At 42.5% G+C, this 22,061-nt stretch overlaps 1 protein-coding gene across 9 annotated transcripts in view; it reads right to left on the bottom strand.

Annotated features, from left to right (window-relative positions):
* Window positions 1-22,061, bottom strand: part of HECW2 (HECT, C2 and WW domain containing E3 ubiquitin protein ligase 2) — a 487,554-nt gene that overhangs the window by 20,226 nt on the left and 445,267 nt on the right. For all 9 annotated transcript variants that reach the window (XM_033946090.1, XM_033946087.1, XM_033946093.1 and 6 more), the window contains 7 exons: window positions 15,946-16,098; window positions 13,286-13,384; window positions 11,483-11,612; window positions 8,972-9,118; window positions 8,265-8,379; window positions 2,283-2,368; window positions 531-643 (listed from right to left, as the gene is read on the bottom strand). In XM_033946090.1, coding sequence (XP_033801981.1) covers window positions 531-643; window positions 2,283-2,368; window positions 8,265-8,379; window positions 8,972-9,118; window positions 11,483-11,612; window positions 13,286-13,384; window positions 15,946-16,098 — 843 coding nt within the window. The remainder of the gene's footprint in view (window positions 1-530; window positions 644-2,282; window positions 2,369-8,264; window positions 8,380-8,971; window positions 9,119-11,482; window positions 11,613-13,285; window positions 13,385-15,945; window positions 16,099-22,061) is intronic.

Genomic DNA, 22,061 nt, shown 5'->3' with positions numbered 1-22,061 from the left:
CCTTTAAATATTTGGCTGTCTTCTAAGTACATTAATTTTTGAAAGATGCTGAAAGGATATTTATTTCACAAATCCTATTTTTAATAATTTTGTACTGTAATACCATATGCTTATATTTTTGGTTTTGATGCTATTTACACTGGCTTTTACAAAGCTGTGGTAGAGATTTTTACTGGAGGCTGGCGAGGTAAAAGCTCCAATGCTCACAGAACTCCTATGAGCACTGGAGTCACCAGCCCAAAGCAGAAACTTCTACTGTGGCTTTGTAAAAGGAGCCCTTAGTTATTTGACTGTAACTTGCCTTGAACATAATATATTCTACTAATGTCCTGGGGATTTCATCTAGAATAGCATTTGCTCATGTACACAAAGAATATTACAATTTATCTTAGTCATTGTGCTACAGATTACTAAAACAATTCAAAGGAAATATCATAGCATCTCTGTCCTCTAGAATATTGATACCTATAAATCTTACCAATTCAAGTTGTAGTCAGGCTTAAAATAATACATTACAACATCTCCCTTACCGAGGCAGAGCAGTGATTTTTCCCCATTTTTCCACACAGAATCGTCTTGGTCCATTACTCCCTCTCAAAGAGGCGAATCCTTCATAAGGTATGCTGGATGTACCTGTGACAAACTGTTAACACAAACAGAAGAGTTCAGTTCATGGAATTATGAGATTTTGCTCAGTGCAGTGCTGCTAGGGGGCATCATTCACAGTTCAGTGGCATGCTGTTAGGACTCTGAAGCACCTCCAGCTTGGAGAGAAAGGAGGCACTTCTGGAATGATAATTCCCATTCTGAGGGTTGGATAGGCCTGTAGGGTGTCTTTGATAGCCCAGGAGGGGGCTTTTGCATTCTTATAGTGGATATGGGGGAAGGGAAGGAAGCAGTTAGCTTTTAAAGGAACTTCTTGACTTGGTGGGAGTTTGACTGGGGTGCTCAGGTTTTACACCTGTGAGGAGATTGGGGTTCAGCACAATTTTTATGGGAAGTAGATGAAATTCACCCTAACCGGCCTTTTTTCTTTGGTCTAGTGTAGCAGATGGATTTTGCAGTATCTAGTTGGGTCATATCTGCTTGATTATTAATGTTCATACTAGTATCAAGGCCAGGTTACTGAAAGTAAGTCACAGTATGCTATATATTTTTTTTTTTATTATTAGAGGTCTTTATTGAAAACCCAAACAAAACATTCTAAAATTATGAACAATATTACACAATCTACAAACTCCCTGATTCTATATACTGCACCCAATGTTGTATACCCAAGGGCCGCCGCGTGAGCAAACTGCTGGGCACGATGGACCACTGGTCTGACCCAGCAGCAGCAATTCTTATGTTCTTATGTAGATATGTGAATGCAACTGAATTGGTCAAAAAACCAATCAGTACCAATAATTGCCAATTAACAAGCAAGAATTTAGACGCACAACTTTCTAAGTGTATTCTACAAAGTGGCGACTATAAATTCTAGTCTCTGGCTGTCAAAAGGGGGTGTGGCCCAGGGGAGGAGCATGAGTGGGTCATGGGCATTCCTAGTACTAGGCACGCTATTATAGAATACGCATGATGTGCACACAACTTAGGCACAGGCATTTAAGCCTGGCTTTCAACCGAATAAATATCTGCACCTAAATGTTAGTTGCGCAATTCTATAAATTGTGACTAACTCTATAAAATAGCACTAAGCACCAATTATTTGATAACATATATAGAATTTACTCCAAAATGCATAGCATTGTAAAATAAAAACCCAACACAAATGGTACGCTCATATAACAGCTACAAAATACAGCAAAGGGATATGGCCAATAAAGATCAACTGACCTCTAGTCATTTAAAGAGGTTTTTCATATTAACCCTCCCATCTCCTCCTCAACCAATCCTAAACCCAATAGTTACAGAAATATAAAGAGGGGCAATGCATCAGATAACCAAGCTCCATGTCACCACCCCTCAAGAATGATAAATAAATAAAATGCAATAAAGTATAAAGGGAAAAGTGTCAATAAGAACAATAAGGAGTCATATCTTTTCCTGTTTTGATAGTATGCCCTCTGCAGAACAAATAGGCACTCCATGTCTCGTTACATGTAATGTAATGTAATGTTAATGTAAATTGTAATGAGTCATGAGAAAAATAGATTTTTGTATGAGTTTTATTGCATAGGGCTTGATATCACCCTATAATAACCTGGCTGACTGGTTAAAAGGGATATTATAATAAAAAGGTTATGGACCTTTAAGAGGTCAAATGGAGTACTGATACTCACCTGTAGCAGCCTTAGCCGTTGTTCATTATTGAATCTTTCCACAGCTGCCCAGAACCACCGAACAACAATGTGATTATCATGATAACCTAAAAGAGTTCAGGAAAGTCTTATAAAAGTGATGTCTACAGTATTAATTTAAATACCCTGTAAAGGGTCCCTTTCACAAAGCTGCGGTAGTAATGCTGCACAGTAAATGCTCCGTAGCCTATTCAATTCCTATGGGCTTCAGTGTATTTACCACAGCAACATCGCTACCGGAGTTTTGTAAAAGAAGCGCTAAGTGGCTGATCAGATATTGAATAGCTTCAAGTTAAACTTTATCAAGACTCAAATTTTGTCTTTATTAAATGAGCTTATTCCAATGAAGGTCCCTTCATCTGTTAAAAACTTATGATACTGAAGTTGAAATTGTGTCGGCGTATAGATATTTGGGAGTTATTCTTGATTCTAAACTTTCTTTTAAATCTCAAATCAAGAGTAGAGTTCAAAAACTTTTTTTAAACTGAAACTTCTTAAGCCAGTTTCAATGTATTTTATCTGATTTTAGCTTTCATACTGTTTTTAGTAATTTCTTAAAATTTGGGCCTCTAAAAATCCACTATATGTGCATTGCAGATTGATAAAATAAGATGCAACAAGATTTTGATTGGTCATGCTGAAGGTCTTTCATTGGCCTCCAATTAACTGGCACGTTCAGTCTGAAATATTGATGTTAATTTATAAAGCTCTAAATCAGAAACTTCTAACACTTGGTACATGGAAGAGAGAAAGGTACTGCTGGACTGGGGAGTTGGGAGGGAGAGGTGCTGCTGGATTTGAGTATTGGTTTGGGGGGAGGGGATGGGAGCAGGACCTGGTGAGAGGGTAAGGTGCTACACCTGAGGGTAGGGAAGGTGAGAAGGAAAGGTGCTGCTGGACAAGGGTGGAGGATTGGAGGGGAAGTGAGAGGGAGAGGTGGCTGCTAGACAAGGGTGGTGGGTTGGAGGGGAAGTGAGAGGGAGAAGTTCTGCTGAACCTGGGTGATTGGTTTGTTGGGTGGGGGGAGGTACTGCTGGACTGGGGGCAGGAGAGATGAGAGGACCTGGGGGAAGGTGACAGGGAGAGGTGCTGCTGGACCGGAGGCAGGAAAGGGAAAAGGAGAGGTGCTACTGGACTTAAGAGAGAAAGGTGCTGCTGGACTGGGGTGAGGGCAGTGGAGAAGGAAGGAGAGAGAGATACTGGGGGAGAGCAACGAATAGAGAGGGAGATATACAGGCCACAGGGTAGGGTGTGTGGGCAGAAAAGAACAGAGAGATGATGCTAGGTATGAAGTGAGGATAGGGACAGACACACAAAAGGGGAACCCTGGAGAGAATAGTTAGGGTTGCAGAGGGAAGATAGAAGGTGAACATGGCCTCCAAACCTCCGCTCTATGCCCCAAACTGACTGCTTTGCTTGCAAGAAGAAAAGCAACTGTGCTCTCCCTTGGGACGCGCCCTCCTCTAGAAGACGTGAAAAAGATCTTACTCACACTACCTACTGCACCTCTGGAACATACTCACATTAGATCGTTAGAAGGCCTACTGAACTTCAGGAAGGCAATAAAAACTCACCTCTTCCCCTGACCCTCTATGAGAATGAACCAACCTAAATTCCCCAGACATTCTGATATAAGGTCCGACTCTCCACTGTCTTATGTTTTAAACGCTGATGTACTTTGTCCTATGTCTGACCATGCCATGTTTTATCATCCAATGTTCTACTACTCTCTGTCACACTGTTTGCCATCGTTGTCCTACTATACACCATATTTACCATACTATGTTGGCCCTGCTATGATCTCTCATACCATGTTTGCCACACAATTTTTGCTGTTCCATGTCCACCATGCTATGTTTCATCATGCATGCTTGTCTAACCATTTTTGCTAGTCATGTCATACTATGTTAGCCATGCTTTGTAATATTATGTTTACCGTGCTATATTTTGCTGAACTATGCTCGCCTTGCTATGCCTCATCATACCATGTTTTGTCATATTATATTTTTACCATGTTTTGTAAACTTTGTTTTGCTATCTTTGTCAGATTTGCCCCAGGTACATTAGATACATTGTGAGCCCACTAGGACAGACAGAGAAAAATGCTTGAGTACCTGAATAAATTCATGTAAATCATTCTGAGCTCCCCTGGGAGAACGGCAAAGAAAATTGAATAAATAAAGAAGAAAGAAAATGTCAAATGGACAGGACACCCTGCAAAGGTAGAATAAAATAGAGAAAAACCAAAGAGACACTGCCACCAAAGTGAAAAGAAAAATAAAATACTTAAAACAATAAAGGTAGAAAAAAGTATTTCATTCTAAATTTATTAATTGAAATGTTTCTATGTAGAAATCCTGCAGCAGTCCCATTGTTCAGTTTTCTGTTGTATTAGTGTTTTAGGACCTGGTGTAATATTTACAGTACATTTTTTCACACATAAAGTTGTTGCTCTTTGGGAGTTAGTGCTGTTATGATATGATATGTTAAGGGTTTTTTTTTTTTTTTTTTGCACAAGTTTGTGCATAGTGTTTAGCAGTGGCAAGATTAGATTTTGGCCTTACTGATGTGATATCAAAACTCTTTAATATAGACGGGCTTTTATCGAGCAGTGCATGCTAAATGCCGAGCGGCCCATAGGAATAGAAGGGGTGGCTTGACAACTAGGGGGAAATTCTAAAACAGACGACTCAGTTAATTGAAGAATGCTGTTAAAAATGGAAAAAAAACGTTAAGGTTGAAGCACCTACCGGTGCATATATAAAAGGTACTGGAATCACACCTACATAGGCGTTGTAGGCCACTGAACGCCAAACTAGGCTTGGCCAACACCACAAGTGGTGTTGGGCAGCCTAAAGCACCTACATAGCCATGATTCACACAAAGATAGGTGCTGGAAATGTAGGTCCGGAAAACACTGGTCTATATTTCCAGTGCCAATCTTTCCCATAGGCATGATTCTGAAACCGGTGCTGATGCATGATCGGCAACTGCCAATATCGGCACCAGTTACAGAATCCAGCCCTTAGTGTGTGCTTGGCAGCACAGCTTTGTAAAAGATCCCCATAGTTTATTATTATATCAGACAAGGCTTTAGACATTCTACAGTAACACCATAAAAAGGACAGATTGAGACAGTGGAAGTAAAACCCAGATGTCTCAATCCAGTCTCCATTTTCTGAAGCCATATGGTAACCTACTGATATGAGTTCAGGTGCAAGAAGAGCCTGTTGATCCTGTAACTCCCAATCTCATGAGACAGCAAAATCAACAAGCTCTCTGAGTGAGACAGAGAAGGGTAGGTGGGCAGGTGGGATGCGTGAAAGAGAGAAAAGGGCAGAGTGGCTGAGGGCAGGTGGGATGCGTGAAAGAGAGAAAAGGGCAGAGTGGCTGAGGCCAGGTGGGATGCGTGAGAGAGAGTGCGAGTGAGTGTGTGCGAGTGTGTGTGTGTGTGTGCGAGCGAGTGTGTGTGCGCATGCGTGCGTGTGTGTGTGTGTGTAAGAGAGAAGGGCAGAAGAGAAGTGTATGAGAAAACTTGTCACTCAGTTTGTAAGAATAACATGCCACCTGTCAAGGGGGCCAGTTTATATGAGACCCAAATATAACCAAAATTGCCAAGTCTGTCTTGGCCTGTACACCAGTTGCAGTAACCTGTATTTGTTATATATGTTGCCTAGCTAGTTACTGTTTAACAATAAAATATCCATTTCAAAATCTCTGCTCAGAGCTTGGAGGTATTCAGTTGAAAATTTTTTGATCTAGGGCAGGGGTCTGCAACCTTTAAGACATAAAGAGCCACTTGGACCCGTTTTCGAAAAGAAAAAAAAACTTGGAGCCGCAAAACCATTATAAAACAAATCTAACACTGCATATATTGTTTCTTATCTTAATGCTATATACAGGATCACTAAATTGAAAATAAAATCATTTTTCCTACCTTTGCTATTTGGTGATTTCATGAGTCTCTGGTTGCACTTTCTTCTTCTGACTGTGCATCCAATCTTTCTTCCTTTCTTTCAGCCTCCTGTATGTTTCCTCTCCTCCAGACCTCATTCTCTCCCCCAACTTTTTCTTTCTGTCTCCCTGTTCCCCCTTCTTTCTGTCTCCGTGCCGTCCCCCAAGCCACTCGGTTTGCTGCCACCGCAATCGGGGAACAGCCCCCAAGCCACCGCCATCCCAAGCTTTCCCTGCAGAAGTGTTGCGCTGACCAGCATTCCGCTCCCTGACGTCAATTCTGACGTAGGAGAGGAAGTTCCGGGCCAACAAGGCATTTCTCCTCATTCCATCCAGCCTGAGCCCCATCTCTCCTTGATCCAGCATTTCCCTTCTGTGTCTGTCAGAATTACCATTCCACCTATTTTCCAGCATCACCCTTCTTTGTGTCCATCTCACCTATAATCCTATCTCACCATTTTTTCAGAATCTTCATTTGTCTCTGTCCTTATCTTTACGCCATGTTCACCATTTGCCCTTTCAATGTCTTTATCTCCCCCCACACACTTTTTCAGCATTACTTCTATGTCTCTATTTTACCTCCTCTTCATGTCCCCTCTGTATCTCTATCCTTATTCAGTAGGTCCTGCTTACCCTTTCTCTTCTTTGTGTCACTATCTCCATTTTCAGCTTTCCCCCCTTTTCCTTTGTTACTGCACCCTGTAGCTAGAATCTTTCCACCCTCCCTCCACTCCGGCCCAGCCCAGTATGAAATATTTCCTTTTGTTTCCCTCCCCTCTCTCTTTCTCTGTCTCTTCTCCTCCCTCACCCACGAGTCCTGCATCTGGCCCTCTCCCTTCTACCTGCACCTGGCAAAACCCCCCTGCTCCGCGGCTCTCTTCAGCAACTCGTCAGCAGCAGTGATCAAGACAAGCTGCCGACATCGAGGCCTTCCCTCTACGAGTCCTGCCTTTGTGGAAAAAGGAAGTTGAAACAAGCGGGACTCGCAGAGGGTAGGCCCCGACGTCAGAAGCTTGTGTCGATCGCTGCTGCTGAGTTGCCGAAGAGAGCCGCGGAGCAGGGGATGTGGCCGGAAGCAGGTAGAAGGGAGAGGGAGATAGGAAGGCTGTAGATCTCCGGAGCATGACACCGACCCCGGCCAGGATGATTTCTTTTTCAGGCGTGCACCTTACAAGTCCAGCGTCGCGGCGGGGAAATAGCCATGCTGAGCAGTGAGCTCAGCACTACACAGATGAAAGCCTTGCTTGCTGATTGGTCCGGCGGCACGGCGGGGCGGGGCCGCCGGACCAATCAGCAAGCAAGGCTTTCATCTGTGTATGTGCTGAGCTCACTGCTCAGCATGGCTATTTCTTGCCGCGACGCCGGACTTGTAAGCTGCATGCCTGCGTGACACACTACCGGAGCCGCAGCAAAGGTGGAAAAGAGCCGCATGCGGCTCTGGAGCCGCAGGTTGCCGACCCCCGATCTAGGGGGTGAACTGCTCTATACAATGAAGCCTTTCTGACACTTGCATCCTCATCCAGGAATTATTATCCCATATGTTGTTTAGCATCTTCTAATAAGATATTACTTGATGCATTTAGGAAGATCAGACTTGATGTTTATCATTTTGCAACTGTGTATGTTGAAGGTGCTCAGTTACAGATCTCACTTTCATTGAATATATGGGATATAAACTCCTTACTAAAGTTTAGGAAGCACTTGAAAGCTTATTTATTTTTCAAGTTTTTGATTAATTGGTGTCTTTTGGTTAGGTTAAGCCAGTAGAATCTGTGAGTTTTTATTTACCCATCTTGTTATGTTATTTGATAATGTGTATATTTTTATGTTGCATCCTACCTAGTTTAGGTACCATTTACTGAATCTACCCCATCTGATTTTTCTTATTAAGGCAGAGCAGCGATTTTTTTTTACCAGTTCTCTATTACTCTCTCAGAGAGGCAAAACCTTCATAAGAACTTATTGTCTTATTGTACTAAAACAATTAGTACCATCTGGAATCAATTTTACCTCCTCGGTATTCCGTATTATTTCTCCAGTCACTTAGGTCAATTTCTGCTGTTCCGGCAATGACTAACTCCAGTTCCCGTGCATCAAAGACAGACACAAGACGAGCATCTACAACCTGTAAAAAGAACTTAAGAAGTCAGACATATGCCTTTGTAAATGTATTTAGATCTTTAGTTTTTAAAATAAGATATGTTTTACAAGTGGTCAAGGAGAACCATTTTCTTCCTTTCAGCCAGTATTCCACAGGGAAGGCGGCTTATGAGATTGTTGTGTCAGAGTGAATGTGTTTGGCATCCTATCACATACAGTCTCAAGATATTTCTGGGGGAAGAAGGGCCAAGATGATCTTGATAGGGGTCTTTTTTGAGGGTATCCCCAAATCTTGGAAAGCAGGCTCCATTACTTCCTCTTGCTTTTTCTTGGCTAACTGAAGGTTGAGGTAAAATTAAATCAACAAGATGCAAATAACCCAAATTTTATTTTTTAGGATGTCACAAAGCATGGCTCTGAATATGTTGCACAAGAGAAGGTGGGAGAGTCAATTATAATACTATCAGAAACCACTGCCATGATGGAAAAGAGCTCTTTCTTGAATGTAAGCTCAGCTTTGTAGCTCTTACTGGAAAGTATTTAGGATGTTTTATGAAAGCAGGATGCTGAGAGCTTTTTAAAAATGTGTGAAATCTAAAAATGACAGAACATGTTACCTCATAAAAGCCACGCACTAAGCTCTCTGTCTGTTGCACAACTCCCCTCTCGATCCTCCATTTCACCATTCTCTCAATGTACTCCTTCTTATTTTTCTCTGTTACCGGGATGTTGGCACCTCCTGGTTTTAACTCTCGCTCCGTGATCTAAGATGGAAAAAAGCATTTAGTACAGCTGTAAATCAAAGGGTTATCAAAAGGCTAACTGGTCTGACAAATGTTTATATTTTAAAGTTTGCAATATCATCTACCAAATGCAAATTCTACTTGGAAGTATTGTGTGTCATTCACTCTAAGCTAAAATGATCTCTTTCTATCCTAACAAGAGCAATAGCTCATTTCCATCTATTACTATTTTTTGTATTCAAAGCTTTCTCAAATACAGTTGTCAGAATTCACTTATATACTGAAGCATGTTTTATTTTTAATGGGAATTGAATTAGTACCGTATTTTTCGCTCCATAAGATGCACTTTCCCCCCCCCCCCAAAAGTGGGTGGAAATAAGGATGTGTCTTATGGAACGAACACCACAACCCGCCCCCCCCCCGGTACCTATTTTTAATCACGGAACAACCTTCGCCCCCTTTTTTACTCTCCCTCCTCGTACTTCTCCCCCCCCCCTCCTCTGTTTCACTGGAGACCAGGGCACATGGAGGCTACGCATTTCAAAAACAGTGTCTCCTGGAGCCCCTGTTGTGAGCCCCTGTATCGGTCCCGCAGAAGGATGAGGGGCCTGTTCAATACTCGCACGCAGAAGTACTGGTGCTGCAAAAGGAGATGTGCACAAGGCTCGCCGCCATCCATAAGTGACACAAAGCCTTGTCATCGTCGTCAAGCGCGGCCTGCCCGAGATCGGTGCAACCTGGCCACAAGCCCCAGAGGAGAAAGCCGATACCCGGGCACCATTGCCGCAGGAGCCTTCCACCAAACCCAAGCTCCTCTATCAGGACCTTGGCAAGTCCGGCTCTGGAAGGCAGCAGCACCTGGAGCACAGGAAGCTCTTCGGAGACTTGAGGTTGGAAATAACTTTGTTGGGCAGTGCTGAGGGACAGCTTGGGTTTATCCAGGTTTTAAATTACTATCCCAAGATCTATATATGATCTTAAAAAAATCTGAACAAACTGGCTCCCTCTATAGTAGGAATATAATCTGAACTGGCTCAGCTGATTATGAACTGGAATCAACTGGTAACTTTAGGAAGCTTAAGTGCTGAAGGGGGGGGGGGGGCCCTGCCTGCCTACCTGCCCTGTCCCTGCCTACCACTAGACCACCAGAGGGGGGACTGGGTACAGAGCCAGGCTGGGCGGGGGGACAGGGTGCAGAGCTTGGCAAAGAGTGTGGAGTTAGTGCAGACCCTGGCAGGGAGAATTTGGTTCAGAATGTTTTTTTTCTTGTTTTCTTCCTCTAAATCTAGGGTGCGTCTTATGGAGCGAAAAATACGGTATTTTATTTTTTGTTTCTATTGTATTTTATGTTCATTATTGTAAACCATTTTGGGCAGTATAGCAGTGGTGGCAGTAGGGAGGTGAGAAAGGTTATAGTTGGAGCTAGGGAGATTTAGCCTCCCCAAGCCTACTGGGTGCCTATGTAAATAAATATTTAAGACTGTATAAATCAGATTTCAGTCCTCCTAATGCCCCTAAAATGATTAGTGAATCTCATTATGGTAACTGTAATCTGTTTTCCCAATTATTTGCTTTTTAAACGGAAGAATGGAAGAAACAACTAATTAGCTAGTCACACATACAAGGATTGACATTGGTTGAACATACTGTGGCAGGACTTGCTTATCCACTCCTACTCTAACTGAAAAGATTTTCCTACGTTCTTTCCAACTTCACTTGCAATTATATCTTAAGTTAGTTACCCTTATTTCCATTTAACTGCTGTCACTCGATCTTATCTATTTATACAGTATGTTCCCTCCAGAGCTGTCTATAAAGAAGTTTATATTGTATTGTGTTGACACACACTATGTGCTATTATGTGTACTGTTATTTGAATATTTCTTTTTTTAAAAAAAATATGTGTTTATTAACAGTGAAGCAACATAAACAGCCAGGAGTCAACACTCCAGAACACAGGCAGAGTAGACCCTTAACAAACGGGATCTGACTTCACAAAAAAAAAGTGCGATTAGAAAGAAAAACTGCAAAACTAACGCAAAATAAAAAAGAAATAAACTAAGCAGATCAGAAGTCACCTTCATGCTCGCCTGCAGAAAGAGAAACTGAAGGGGGCAGCAGAGATTGGGAAGAAGGAGGAGGTCTTCAAAAGCTGTGATTGACATCTTTCTGGAGTATGCTCATGAGAATGGATCAAGTACCCTATGGTTCAGCATACCATCCCTATTGCACTAGAAAGATATTTTATAGTAATAAAGGGTAATAACCCACATGACCAAGGCCTGGATCCACTCTTATCAGTTAACACTCAGCACAGTACAGAATGCATAAATATGAAGAAATGAAGAGTGCCACTGGTATCCGATACAAAGAAATGTTGCATACCTGCCCAAAAACCTCTTCATTGACTGTAAATGTCAGATCTAAAATATCATGGATATCATTGTCTTTCATCCACTGGAGGCTCTGATGAAACTCCTCATCGAGGTATTCCAAGTCACTTAAATCACAGAGGCTAAGGTTATTTAAAGGAGATAAAAGAAAAAAAATGAACTGAGTAGTCTGGTACAGTGTACTTTCATTGACATTGCCCACAATGAATGCTTGCACAAAAGCAGATCACAGAATAGCGGGACACAAGAAAAGTTAATAGGATAGCAAATAATGAAGCTGCTGGTTTTCTTCATGAAAAATTAAGAGCAGGACCATGAGGTGACTGCTAGATGCTGCTAGGTCATTTTAGATCCTGTTGTAGTTCCAGACAGCAACAGAGTCTCCTAGATAGGTCCTGGAGGGTGAGGGGAATTGGGGGATGGTGGAAGGGATAGACTCTGGGGGGTGGGTAAGATTTTGGATAGGGGGATTGGAACTAGATTGTGACTTTTAAAGGGGATTGAACAGAGGACTAATGTCAGGAGGGGAACCAAAAGGAAGAATGATATTGAGGATAGAGGATGGCCTGCAACAGGTCCGGGAGGGGGGGGGGGCGGGTGGGCACTGACCTGAATATAAGCCAAGACCCCTATTTTGGGGCCATTTTTGTCTCAAAAATCTTGGCTTATGTTTGAATATATCCAATAACTGTGAAAGAATTTGAGTATATACGGTAACTGTGAAAGAGTATTTTTGGACCACCACAGATAATATTCAGAGGTATTGGATTTTTTTTATTTTTATTACAATAGTGGTAAGTTTATGAACATTGATGATACTGTGATGGTTTCCAATGTAAGAACATAAGAATTGCCATACTGGGACAAACCAAAGGTCCATCAAGCCCAGTATCCTGTTACCAACAGTGGCCAATCCAGGTCCCAAGTACCTAGCTAGATCCCAAGTAGTAAAACAGATTTTATGATGCTTATCCTAGGAATCTCAATAATGGCTTCTCTTTTAGGAAATTATCTAAACCTTTTTTAAACCCTGCTAAGATAACTGATTTCACCACATTCTCCAGCAACAAATTCGAGAGTTTAATTACACGTTGTGTGAAGAAATATTTTCTCTGGTTTGTTTTAAATCTACTACTTAGTAGATTCATCACATGCCCTCTAGTCCTAGTATTTTTGGAAAGAGTGAAAAAGCGATTCATATCTACTCTTTCCACTCAACTCACTATTTTATAGACCTCTATCATATCCTCCCTATGCCTTTCCCTCATAGGGAAGTCGTCCCATCCCTTTCATCATTTTCGTCGTCTTTCTCTGTATCTTTTCTAATTTCAGTATATTTTTTTTGAGATACGGCAACCAGAACTGAACACTGTTTTTTATGTAGTGCAAGCTGGATTTGAGTCCGAGCACATCAATACTAAAGTGATATGCAATTTTAAGTTAAATAGCAATAGCTTATGTAAGTAACCTGTGCGGTATATAGTAGTGAGTTTGTGGACCTATGGGTAGTATTCAGAAAGAGCTCCCTGTATTGTTATACTATCTCAGAAAACAACCCAGGTGTACAATGAAAATTTTATTTTAACATATACTGTTGCATATCATTCTTGACATTCTATACTGTAAAAGGTTTTGTGATAACTGTATTTAAGTTCAGGTACCAGAAAAGAATGAATTTAATTTATATAAACAGTTCTAACGTACCTACTAATAGAAAACCTGAAAAGATTAGCAAAATGGTTAAAATTTACATTTTATGGCATGTACAGATGTTTAAAGAGGCATTTCTACTCACATTCTGAGAAGGGCCTTATAAAACGGCCTTGTGAAGAAGGCATCTAATAAATATTGGTGTATCAGAGCAAGACCAAGAATTCGACCACTGAACCTGAACCTAAAACATAAAGAGAAGCAGATATTACCATACCATCACTACAATAAAAACCTAATGAAATTCTGATGTTTCACATTTCTTGGGTTATTTTTCAATAGGACAGTCTAGCTTTCAGGTGTCTTGTACATTGTTTAGTTTCAAACTCAAACATATTTTACAGCCAGGGACCAAATAGAGGGAAAAAAATGCAAGGGCACTAACACATATATGTATATAAAATGAGCCATGCTGTATCAGACCGAAAAGGTCTACCAAAAACAGCATCTTGAAGGGCCGGATTTCAGTTATGGGCACCCATAGGCAATAGGGGAAAAGGAAGCGTGGTTCCCCCTACTGATATCACTGGAGGGACGATCTGCTCTCCATCATAGAAACATGGAAACATAGAACATGACGGCAGAAAAGGGCCACGGCCCATCTAGTCTGCCCACACTAATGGCCCACCTCCTAACTACCTCCATCATCCCTCTCCAGACCAGATCCCTCCTTCTTTAACTTCCTCCTTATTCCTGCTTTTGTACTGAAGGTTGGCCTCACTTCCCTAAGCAGCAACTCTCTTTCAGCCAGTGACTTCAGTGCAGCAACTTTCAGAGATGCTGGCCAAGTTACCCAGTTCCAGGATGGAGATTTTAGGACAGTCCTGGATTTCTGATCACCTTATCCTGTTGCATTATAGGACTTGGAGAACTGATTTGATGCAAATTCAGGCACTACCAATCCCACACTACTTTGGAACGGAAGTTTAAAACTAGAATTGGCCAAAAAGTCTCTAGTCTGGAACTAGGTAACTTGATATCTCTGGCCTTCCCGCCCTCCTGTGTTGACACGCCCTCTGGTATCATAACTCCTTCTCAGTTCAGGCTTCCTGTCACCATGGAAACTTGCATTAGAGACAGGGCACTACAGCACACATCAGTGCATGAGTCCTGGAAGGATCCATGCTGAAGCTACTGGTTGAGGTAGAGTTGCAGTTGAAGGCCTGGATAAAGGTATTCCAACAACAGCAACACTAGTACCTATCAAAATTTGGCATTGGAGCCTTTTTATTTTTTTGACAGAGGCCAATCTGGGTCACAAGCACTCAGTTTGATCCCATAACAATAGATCCATTCCTTGTGCTTTCACTCCATTCCATACCTCTCCCTTTCTCTCTAGCAGTCCTCCATTGTTCCACCCATTTCTTAATCTTCCATTCTTTCTTCACCAGTTCAATTTTTCCCCTCTCCATTTTCTCTTATCTTTTCCCCACTCGTCTTCCTCCTTCCTCTCAAAGTTCTTCTTCAGGTTTTTCTCTTTATTCATTTCTTCCTTTCTCCCCTCCCTACCCTGTTCTCTAACCCTGCATTTCATTAATGGGAACCCTGCTGCCCTCCATATGGAGTACTGTATAATCAAACATCTCTCCCGTCATCAGTGTTCAATCCCCAGCTATAATTGTCAGTCATCTTCCCCTTGCCAGCTAATACTCAATGCCCAAGCAACCTCTCCCTCTTTCTACCCCCTCATCTCCATTTCCAGCTCCTTATATTTTCCCTCTACCTTCATTCTTGATACTCTAAGGGTCCTCGAGCCTGACCCTCTCCAACCTCTAAAATGGCTAAACTGCCAGGCCTCTGAAACCTCCCCACCAAGATTAAGATAATTAATGATCTGTAAAAACTTGTAAGTGGACATTATACTTTTACATATTCATATCATTTAATGTATGTGTGTGTAACACAGTAACATAGTAAATGAGGGCACACATAGGTAGTTATATTCGATGCAATCTTGGAAGATTAGCTTTAAAATGTTGACTGCAGCATAGTAACATTCTTTGGCAATACTTGATTAAACCAACCATGTTTTATGTATATGTCTATAAATCTATATACATATGTATTTATGTATGTGTGCATTCATGCATGTGCATGCATATATATCTATCTCTATATATAAGGGTTCTTCAAAAAATTTCCACGCTTTCATATTTTCGCAGGAAATGGTTGGGATGGGAGAAGTGGTAAGAGGGCGTGTTAATAGGACGCTGGGAACAAAACATTTTTATGTGGAAAAGTGTTGTAATTTGCTTTTCAGTTATTTAATAAATAGTGTATAAAAAAGAAAAGTGTGAACACCTGAAAATCCCTTGTATATAAACAAACACATACACAAAGAAGACAGGTCATTGACCTGGTAAATGGATTATTTGAGTTCATCCTTTTTACAGGTATCAGTATATTCTGATGGTTCTTTCATTTGTGTGGCAGATAGGTCCTATTATTTAGCTTTGACTGTTGCTGCTCTCTCCCAGAAGCTGTTATCCTAAGTGACCACCTACTCTGCCTAAATGGTTAAGCCTGCTCCCCTCCAAACTTTGCACCATGGGCTGTTGCTCCACTGATACTTAAAACCCTGGTGGAATACATTTCTAGAGTTGAACTCAAACCCACAAGTCTTAGCACCAGAACAGGATTGGATTTTAATTTAAGCAATAGACTGCATGAAAATCTCTAGGAACAGCTGCAACAACAACAGCAACAAAAAATACCAAAACTGAACATGAAATTAAAATCTTTTACCATTCATGGTGATTATCTACAAAGGCTGACATCGGACTGATCTGGACCGTGTAGGTATCATTGGCTGAATATTCAAATAGGCCATAGTATGGGTTGAATAGCTCTCTGGATACCAGGAAAAAAAATTCTCGCGAAGGTCCACTATAATCCAACCTTTTAAAATAGAAAAGAAAACAATTTGAAACTATAATTACAACAATGGCAACAGGGGTCTAGGTTTATATTCAAAGCCAGTTATATGGATACCAACTTGATAAGTAGTTTGATCAAAAAAAAAAAAATCAGGTTTCTTGACAGATGAGTTTTGGCCACATGTCATTATGGAGAAAATTCTATAAGTGGGTGCCTCCAATTGGGTATGCAGATGTTGCATGGTGCAAGCCTGGTGCACCCAGATTCCATTATAGAAAACTAGTATAACCTGTTATTGGCATACCTTACTTTTATATGTCTGAAGTTGCACCAGACAGAGACCTGGCATTACTGCATTTGCGTAAATGTGGCAGGAAAACACATAACTAGAAATATTCTGTAAGTTATATAGAAACATGATAGCAGATAAAGGCCAAATGGCCCATCCAGTCTGCCTCTTCCACACCATCCTCTATCTCCTTTTCTCCCTAAGAGATCCCACATGCCTGTCCCACACTATCTTAAATTCAGAAAGTCTTCATCTCGGTTTTAAGAAAATGCACTGGAGAGTTCCAAGATGGCGGCAGCTTACCTTCTGTGTCTCTGAGGTCGATCTAAGCAGGAACAATTTTTCTTGTTTCCCAGTGTTTCCTCATCGTGGCGAGTATGCCACATTCAAAGCGAAAGGGAGCTGTTCATGCCGAGCCCCCTGCAGTACGAACTTCTACTCCCTTACAACGCTCCATGTTCGAGTTTGTCAGAGTTGGTTCCCTGACTATCGGTAGAGAGGCCGGGGCTTTAGACTGGGAGGTTTCTCTCTCCCCCCCGATGTCTGAGCCACCGCTGCCCCCGGCAATCGTCGCAAACTGAGCCGGGTGTGTCTCCCAATGTGACTTCCTTGAGGGAGACCCCGGCAGCAAGGGCTTTAGCTGCGTGGAAACTGCTGGAGGGAGGAGAAATCATGGACAGAGCTCCTCAAGAAAGAAAACTTGTGGCGGTATCATTAGAGAGCATTTGGGAGGCTCTCATGAAGATCAATACTACAGTTTCCGACTCTTCTAGAGAAATTGCAGTACAGTTAATGCCTTGGGGGGAAAACTGCAAGGTACTACAGAGCAATTTAATAAGGAAATTTCTCAGGTTAAATCTCAAGTTTCTGATTTACAGAACCTATCTTCAGATCTGGTTAAAGACAAACTAAATTTGAACAGGAAAATAGAACAACTGGAAAATTATAATAAAAGATTAAATGTGCAGATTCTCAGTTTTCCTCAAGCTATTGGAGTGCTTCCTATAGAAATGTTAAGAAAATACCTCATTGAAGTTTTAAAATACTCATCTGATTTAATTCCACCAGTTAATCGGGTATACTATATTCCTTCAAAGAAACAGATAGGAGCCACTCCTAAACTAGGAGCAGCTATGGAACAATTAAATCTTATAGAAATAATTGAGTCATGAATTACAGATTCCACAGAGAGAGCTACACTATTAGTTTCTTTTGTTTTTGAGCAAGACACAAATTCGCTTTTGAGACTATATTTTCAGAATTCTCAACTACCATTTCTGGGGGGAAAGGTTTGGATATACCCAGATGTTGCAAGACAAACACAAGAGTGGCGCAAACCTTTTCTAGCAATGAGAACTAAGACAGTGACACTGGGCGCTTCCTTTCTGCTTGCCTATCCATGTAAATGTTTAGTTAAATACCTTGCAGTTAAATATGTTTTCTATTTACCTGAACACTTGCGCATATTTCTTGATTTGAAGAAGTTGTCTACTGGTAGTGTTAATCTAATATATAAAATGTTAAGCGCGCATGCGCACTCCTACCTGCGTGTTCCCTGATCTGTATGTCCGTGGCCAGAAGGAGTGCGCATGCGCGCCTACAACTGCCCCACACTCGCGGCCCTCCAATACATCAGAGCCAGAGGGAAGGGGGGGTGAGAGGCAAGAAGTTCGGCAGGAGAGACGCCATCCCTTCTTTGTTTGCAGTTCCGAGCCACTGAGGACTCTTCCGAAGGCCCTGGCGGAGGGTTGGCCGCTGTCACTGCCCCTGTGCGGGACTGGCGAGCTGAAGGTGTTCCGGGTGGCAGCCGTCAGTGGCTCGAACCTGCGCAGGCAAAAATCCCTCTCCAACCTCTCATGCCTCACCGACGCCAAAAAGAAGCCCCGCCGCACATCCTTGGCACCCGCCCCGGCCCCGCTGTCGCGCTCCCTCTTGCAAAAAGTTCGCAAAAGGGTTCTGGAGACTGCGGGAACAGGAGAGGGAGGAGGAGGAAAGGAAGAGAAGAGAAGAGAAGAGAACCACAGACCCATCTTCCTCCTCTTCTGCACTGCCCCAGCACTGCAATACCTGCTGCCTCACTGGGGGGCCCCGACCTCGGTGGTCAGGTAACCTGCTGTCACTGACGCCTACACCCTAGGCCCGCGGCGGTTGCATTCTGCGCGAGGCGGTTTCCAAGTCTCAACAGGATGGCTTGCGCCGAGCCCCTTCTCAAATAAGCCTATTTGGGGAAGGGAAATATTTTGCTTTAATTTGGGTGGTATGTATGCTGGGGAATCAGTGAACGATCTTACATTACTTTAGGTAAAGGGGGCGGGGTGTTGGGAAGGGGGGAAGGGAACAATCTTGCTTCCATTCGGGGAGAGGGGTGTGATTTGTTGGGGACAGGAAACGATCTTGCTTTGATTTGGGGGAGGGTTTTAATTGGTTGAGAACAATAAACTATCTTGGTTTTCTTTGGGGGGGTGTGATTGGGAGAAAGGCTACTGCTGGACAGGGGACATGGGAGGTAAAAGGAAGGGAGAAGTTACAGAAAGAAAGAAAGACTGACAGACAGCCAGGGAAAGAGACAGTAAGATGGGGGGGGAGCAGGGAAGAGACAGACAGAGACACACAGGGGGACAGAGACAGAAAGAAAGAAAGGGGGCAGGGAGAGAGAGCAAAAACATAAAGTAAGAAAGAAAGAAACACCTCAGCAACCCATTGTGCTAAAAGTCTACACATCTACACAAAACAAATTGCGGAAGACCCGTTTCAGAATTTTGAGTTCACACCTGAAGATGTCTACAGCGAACTGACAAGGCTCAAGGAGAACAAGGCCATGGGAACGGACAATTTACACCCAAGAGTGCTTAGAGAATTGAGAGATGTTCTGGTGGAACCGTTGGCCGTGCTCTTCAATCTCTCACTAAGCACGGGGAAAGTTCCATTGGACTGGAAAACAGCCAATGTCGTTCCTCTGCATAAAAAGGGTTGCAAGGCTGAGGCTGCGAACTATAGACCGGTGAGTCTCACTTCAATAGTGTGTAAACTCATGGAATCACTAATTAAGCATAAATTAGATACGGTCTTGAATGAGGGGAATCTCCAGGACCCCAATCAACATGGATTCACCAAGAGTAGGTCCTGCCAGTCCAATCTTATCAGCTTCTTTGACTGGGTAACAAGAAGGCTGGACTCGGGAGAGTCCTTAGACGTCGTATACCTTGATTTCAGCAAGGTTTTTGACAGCGTCCCACACCGCAGACTGCTGAACAAGATGGAATCAATGGGGTTAGGAGTAACACTAACTGCATGGGTTAAAGACTGGCTAAGTGGCAGACTTCAGAGGGTGATGGTTAATGGTACCCTCTCTAAAACGTCGGAAGTGACCAGCGGAGTGCCGCAGGGCTCAGTCCTGGGTCCACTCCTCTTCAACATATTCATTAGGGATTTGACTCAAGGGCTTCAAGGCAAGGTAACCTTATTCGCTGATGACGCCAAACTATGCAATATCGTAAACGGCTACAATCTACAGGATACTATGGAACAGGACCTCCGTACTTTAGAAAGTTGGTCCTCTATCTGGCAGCTGGGCTTCAACGCCAAGAAATGTAAGGTCATGCATCTCGGAAATGGAAATCCATGCAGAACTTACACCTTGAATGGAGAAACTTTGACCAAGACTACGGCAGAACGAGACTTGGGAGTGATCATCAGTGCAGACATGAAGACTGCCACTCAAGTGGAGAAGGCTTCATCTAAGAGAAGTTTCGTCAACAGGAAGTCATGATGCCATTATACAGAGCCATGGTGAGACCTCATCTAGAATACTGTGTGCAATTCTGGAGGCCACATTACCGTAAAGATGTGCTCAGAATTGAGTCGGTTCAGCGGATGGCCACCAGGATGGTCTCGGGGCTAAAGGGTCTCTCGTACGAAGAAAGACTGAACAAATTGCAGCTCTATACTCTCGAGGAGCGTAGGGAGAGGGGAGACATGATAGAGACATTTAAGTACATCACGGGACAAGTCGAGGTGGAAGATGATATCTTTCTTTTCAAAGGACCCTCGAATACAAGAGGACATCCGCTCAAACTCAGGGGAGGGAAGTTTCATGGAGACGTCAGGAAGTACTTCTTCACGGAACGAGTGATAGAGCATTGGAACAAGCTTCCAGTACAGGTGATCGAGGCCCGCAGTATCCCAGACTTCAAGAATAAATGGGATACCTATGTGGGATCACTGAGAGGGTCTTACCAATGAATAGGGTCGCTAGGATATAGACCTAATAGAGCAGGTCAGTAGAGTTAAGGGGCCAGTAGACTTAAAAGGGTGGGTCAATGGTATGGGCAGACTTGATGGGCTGTAGCCCTTATCTGCCGTCATCTTTCTATGTTTCTATGTTTCTATTCTAGCACCCGTTAATGTAACGGGCTTAAATACTAGTTAATCTGATATAGGGAACCTTCTGTTAAGCCTATTCCAGATTACTTATTACGTTATTATTGTTGTTTCTCTTCACATTTTTCAGGAACTCTCCAATCATGGATTGTAGTCTAAGAAGATTTTAATAATTTTCTTTTTTCTCTCAGGATTTACTTTGTATTGTAATGCAGCTGTTTTTCTTAAGCAAGGTTATCTTGTATTAATTTTGAAAATTCAATAAAGATAAAGTTTAAAAAAAAAAAAAGAAAGTCTTCATCTCCACCACCTCCACCAGGAGACTATTCCATGCATCTACCACCCTTTCTCTAAATAAGTATTTTCATACATTACACCTGAGTCTATCACCTCTTAACTTCGTCCTATGCCCTCTCCTTCTGGAGCTTTCCTTCATTTGAAAAAGACTCTCCTCCTGTACATTAACCCCATGAAGATATTTAAACATCTCTCCTTTCTCCTGTCTCTCTTCCAGAGTATACTTATTAAGTTCTCTAAATCTGTCATCATAAGAACATAAGCAGTGCCTCTGTCGGGTCAGATCACAGGTCCATCCTGCCCAGCAGTCCGCTCCCGCGGTGGCCCAAAAACAGGTCAAGACCTGTCTGAATCATCAGAAGGGGCTCCCCTGCCACCTTGGTTTCCCATTTAAGTCCTGCCTTCCTATCGAATTCCTAGCCCTCCGGTCTACACAAGCACGACCAGGTTGGTTTACTCATTTCCTGGTTAACTTCCTACACCCGTGTTACATCCCAGCTCCTCCCTCAGTATGTCCACTTTAGACCTCACAAAGGGATACTGGCAGACTCCTCTAGAGGAAAGATCCAAAGAAAAAAACAGCCTTTGACACACATCAAGAGCTCTACCCGTTCACTGTACTTCTTTTCAGTCTCCATGGGGCCCCAGCAACCTTTCAAATGATAATGAACCAGCTGCTTAGACTCCATAGTGATTATGCAAAAATTTACCTAAATGACATAGTCATATTCTTTGAGAATTGAGAACAGCATCTACAGAATTTAGAGACAGTCTGTCAATCTCTTAGACAAGCTGGCCAAAAAATTTTGCCCTGGAGCAGAGAGAAGTGCAGAACCTAGGCTATTGCATAGGGTAAGGCTGGGCTAAGCCCCTGTCCTCAAAGGTCAAAGCCATATGATTTATGACAAAGGCCACTAACCAATTTTGTAACAGCCCTCTGGACCAACTTCATCCTATTTATATCTATTTACAGGTGCAGTTTCCAAAATTGCATACAGTATTCCAAATGAAGCCTCAT

The sequence above is a fragment of the Geotrypetes seraphini genome, chromosome 5 (genome assembly GCF_902459505.1).
Source record: "Geotrypetes seraphini chromosome 5, aGeoSer1.1, whole genome shotgun sequence".
Lineage (NCBI taxonomy): Eukaryota > Metazoa > Chordata > Amphibia > Gymnophiona > Dermophiidae > Geotrypetes > Geotrypetes seraphini.
Note: the sequence above shows the minus strand (reverse complement) of the source record. Positions and strands in the feature narration are given on the sequence as shown.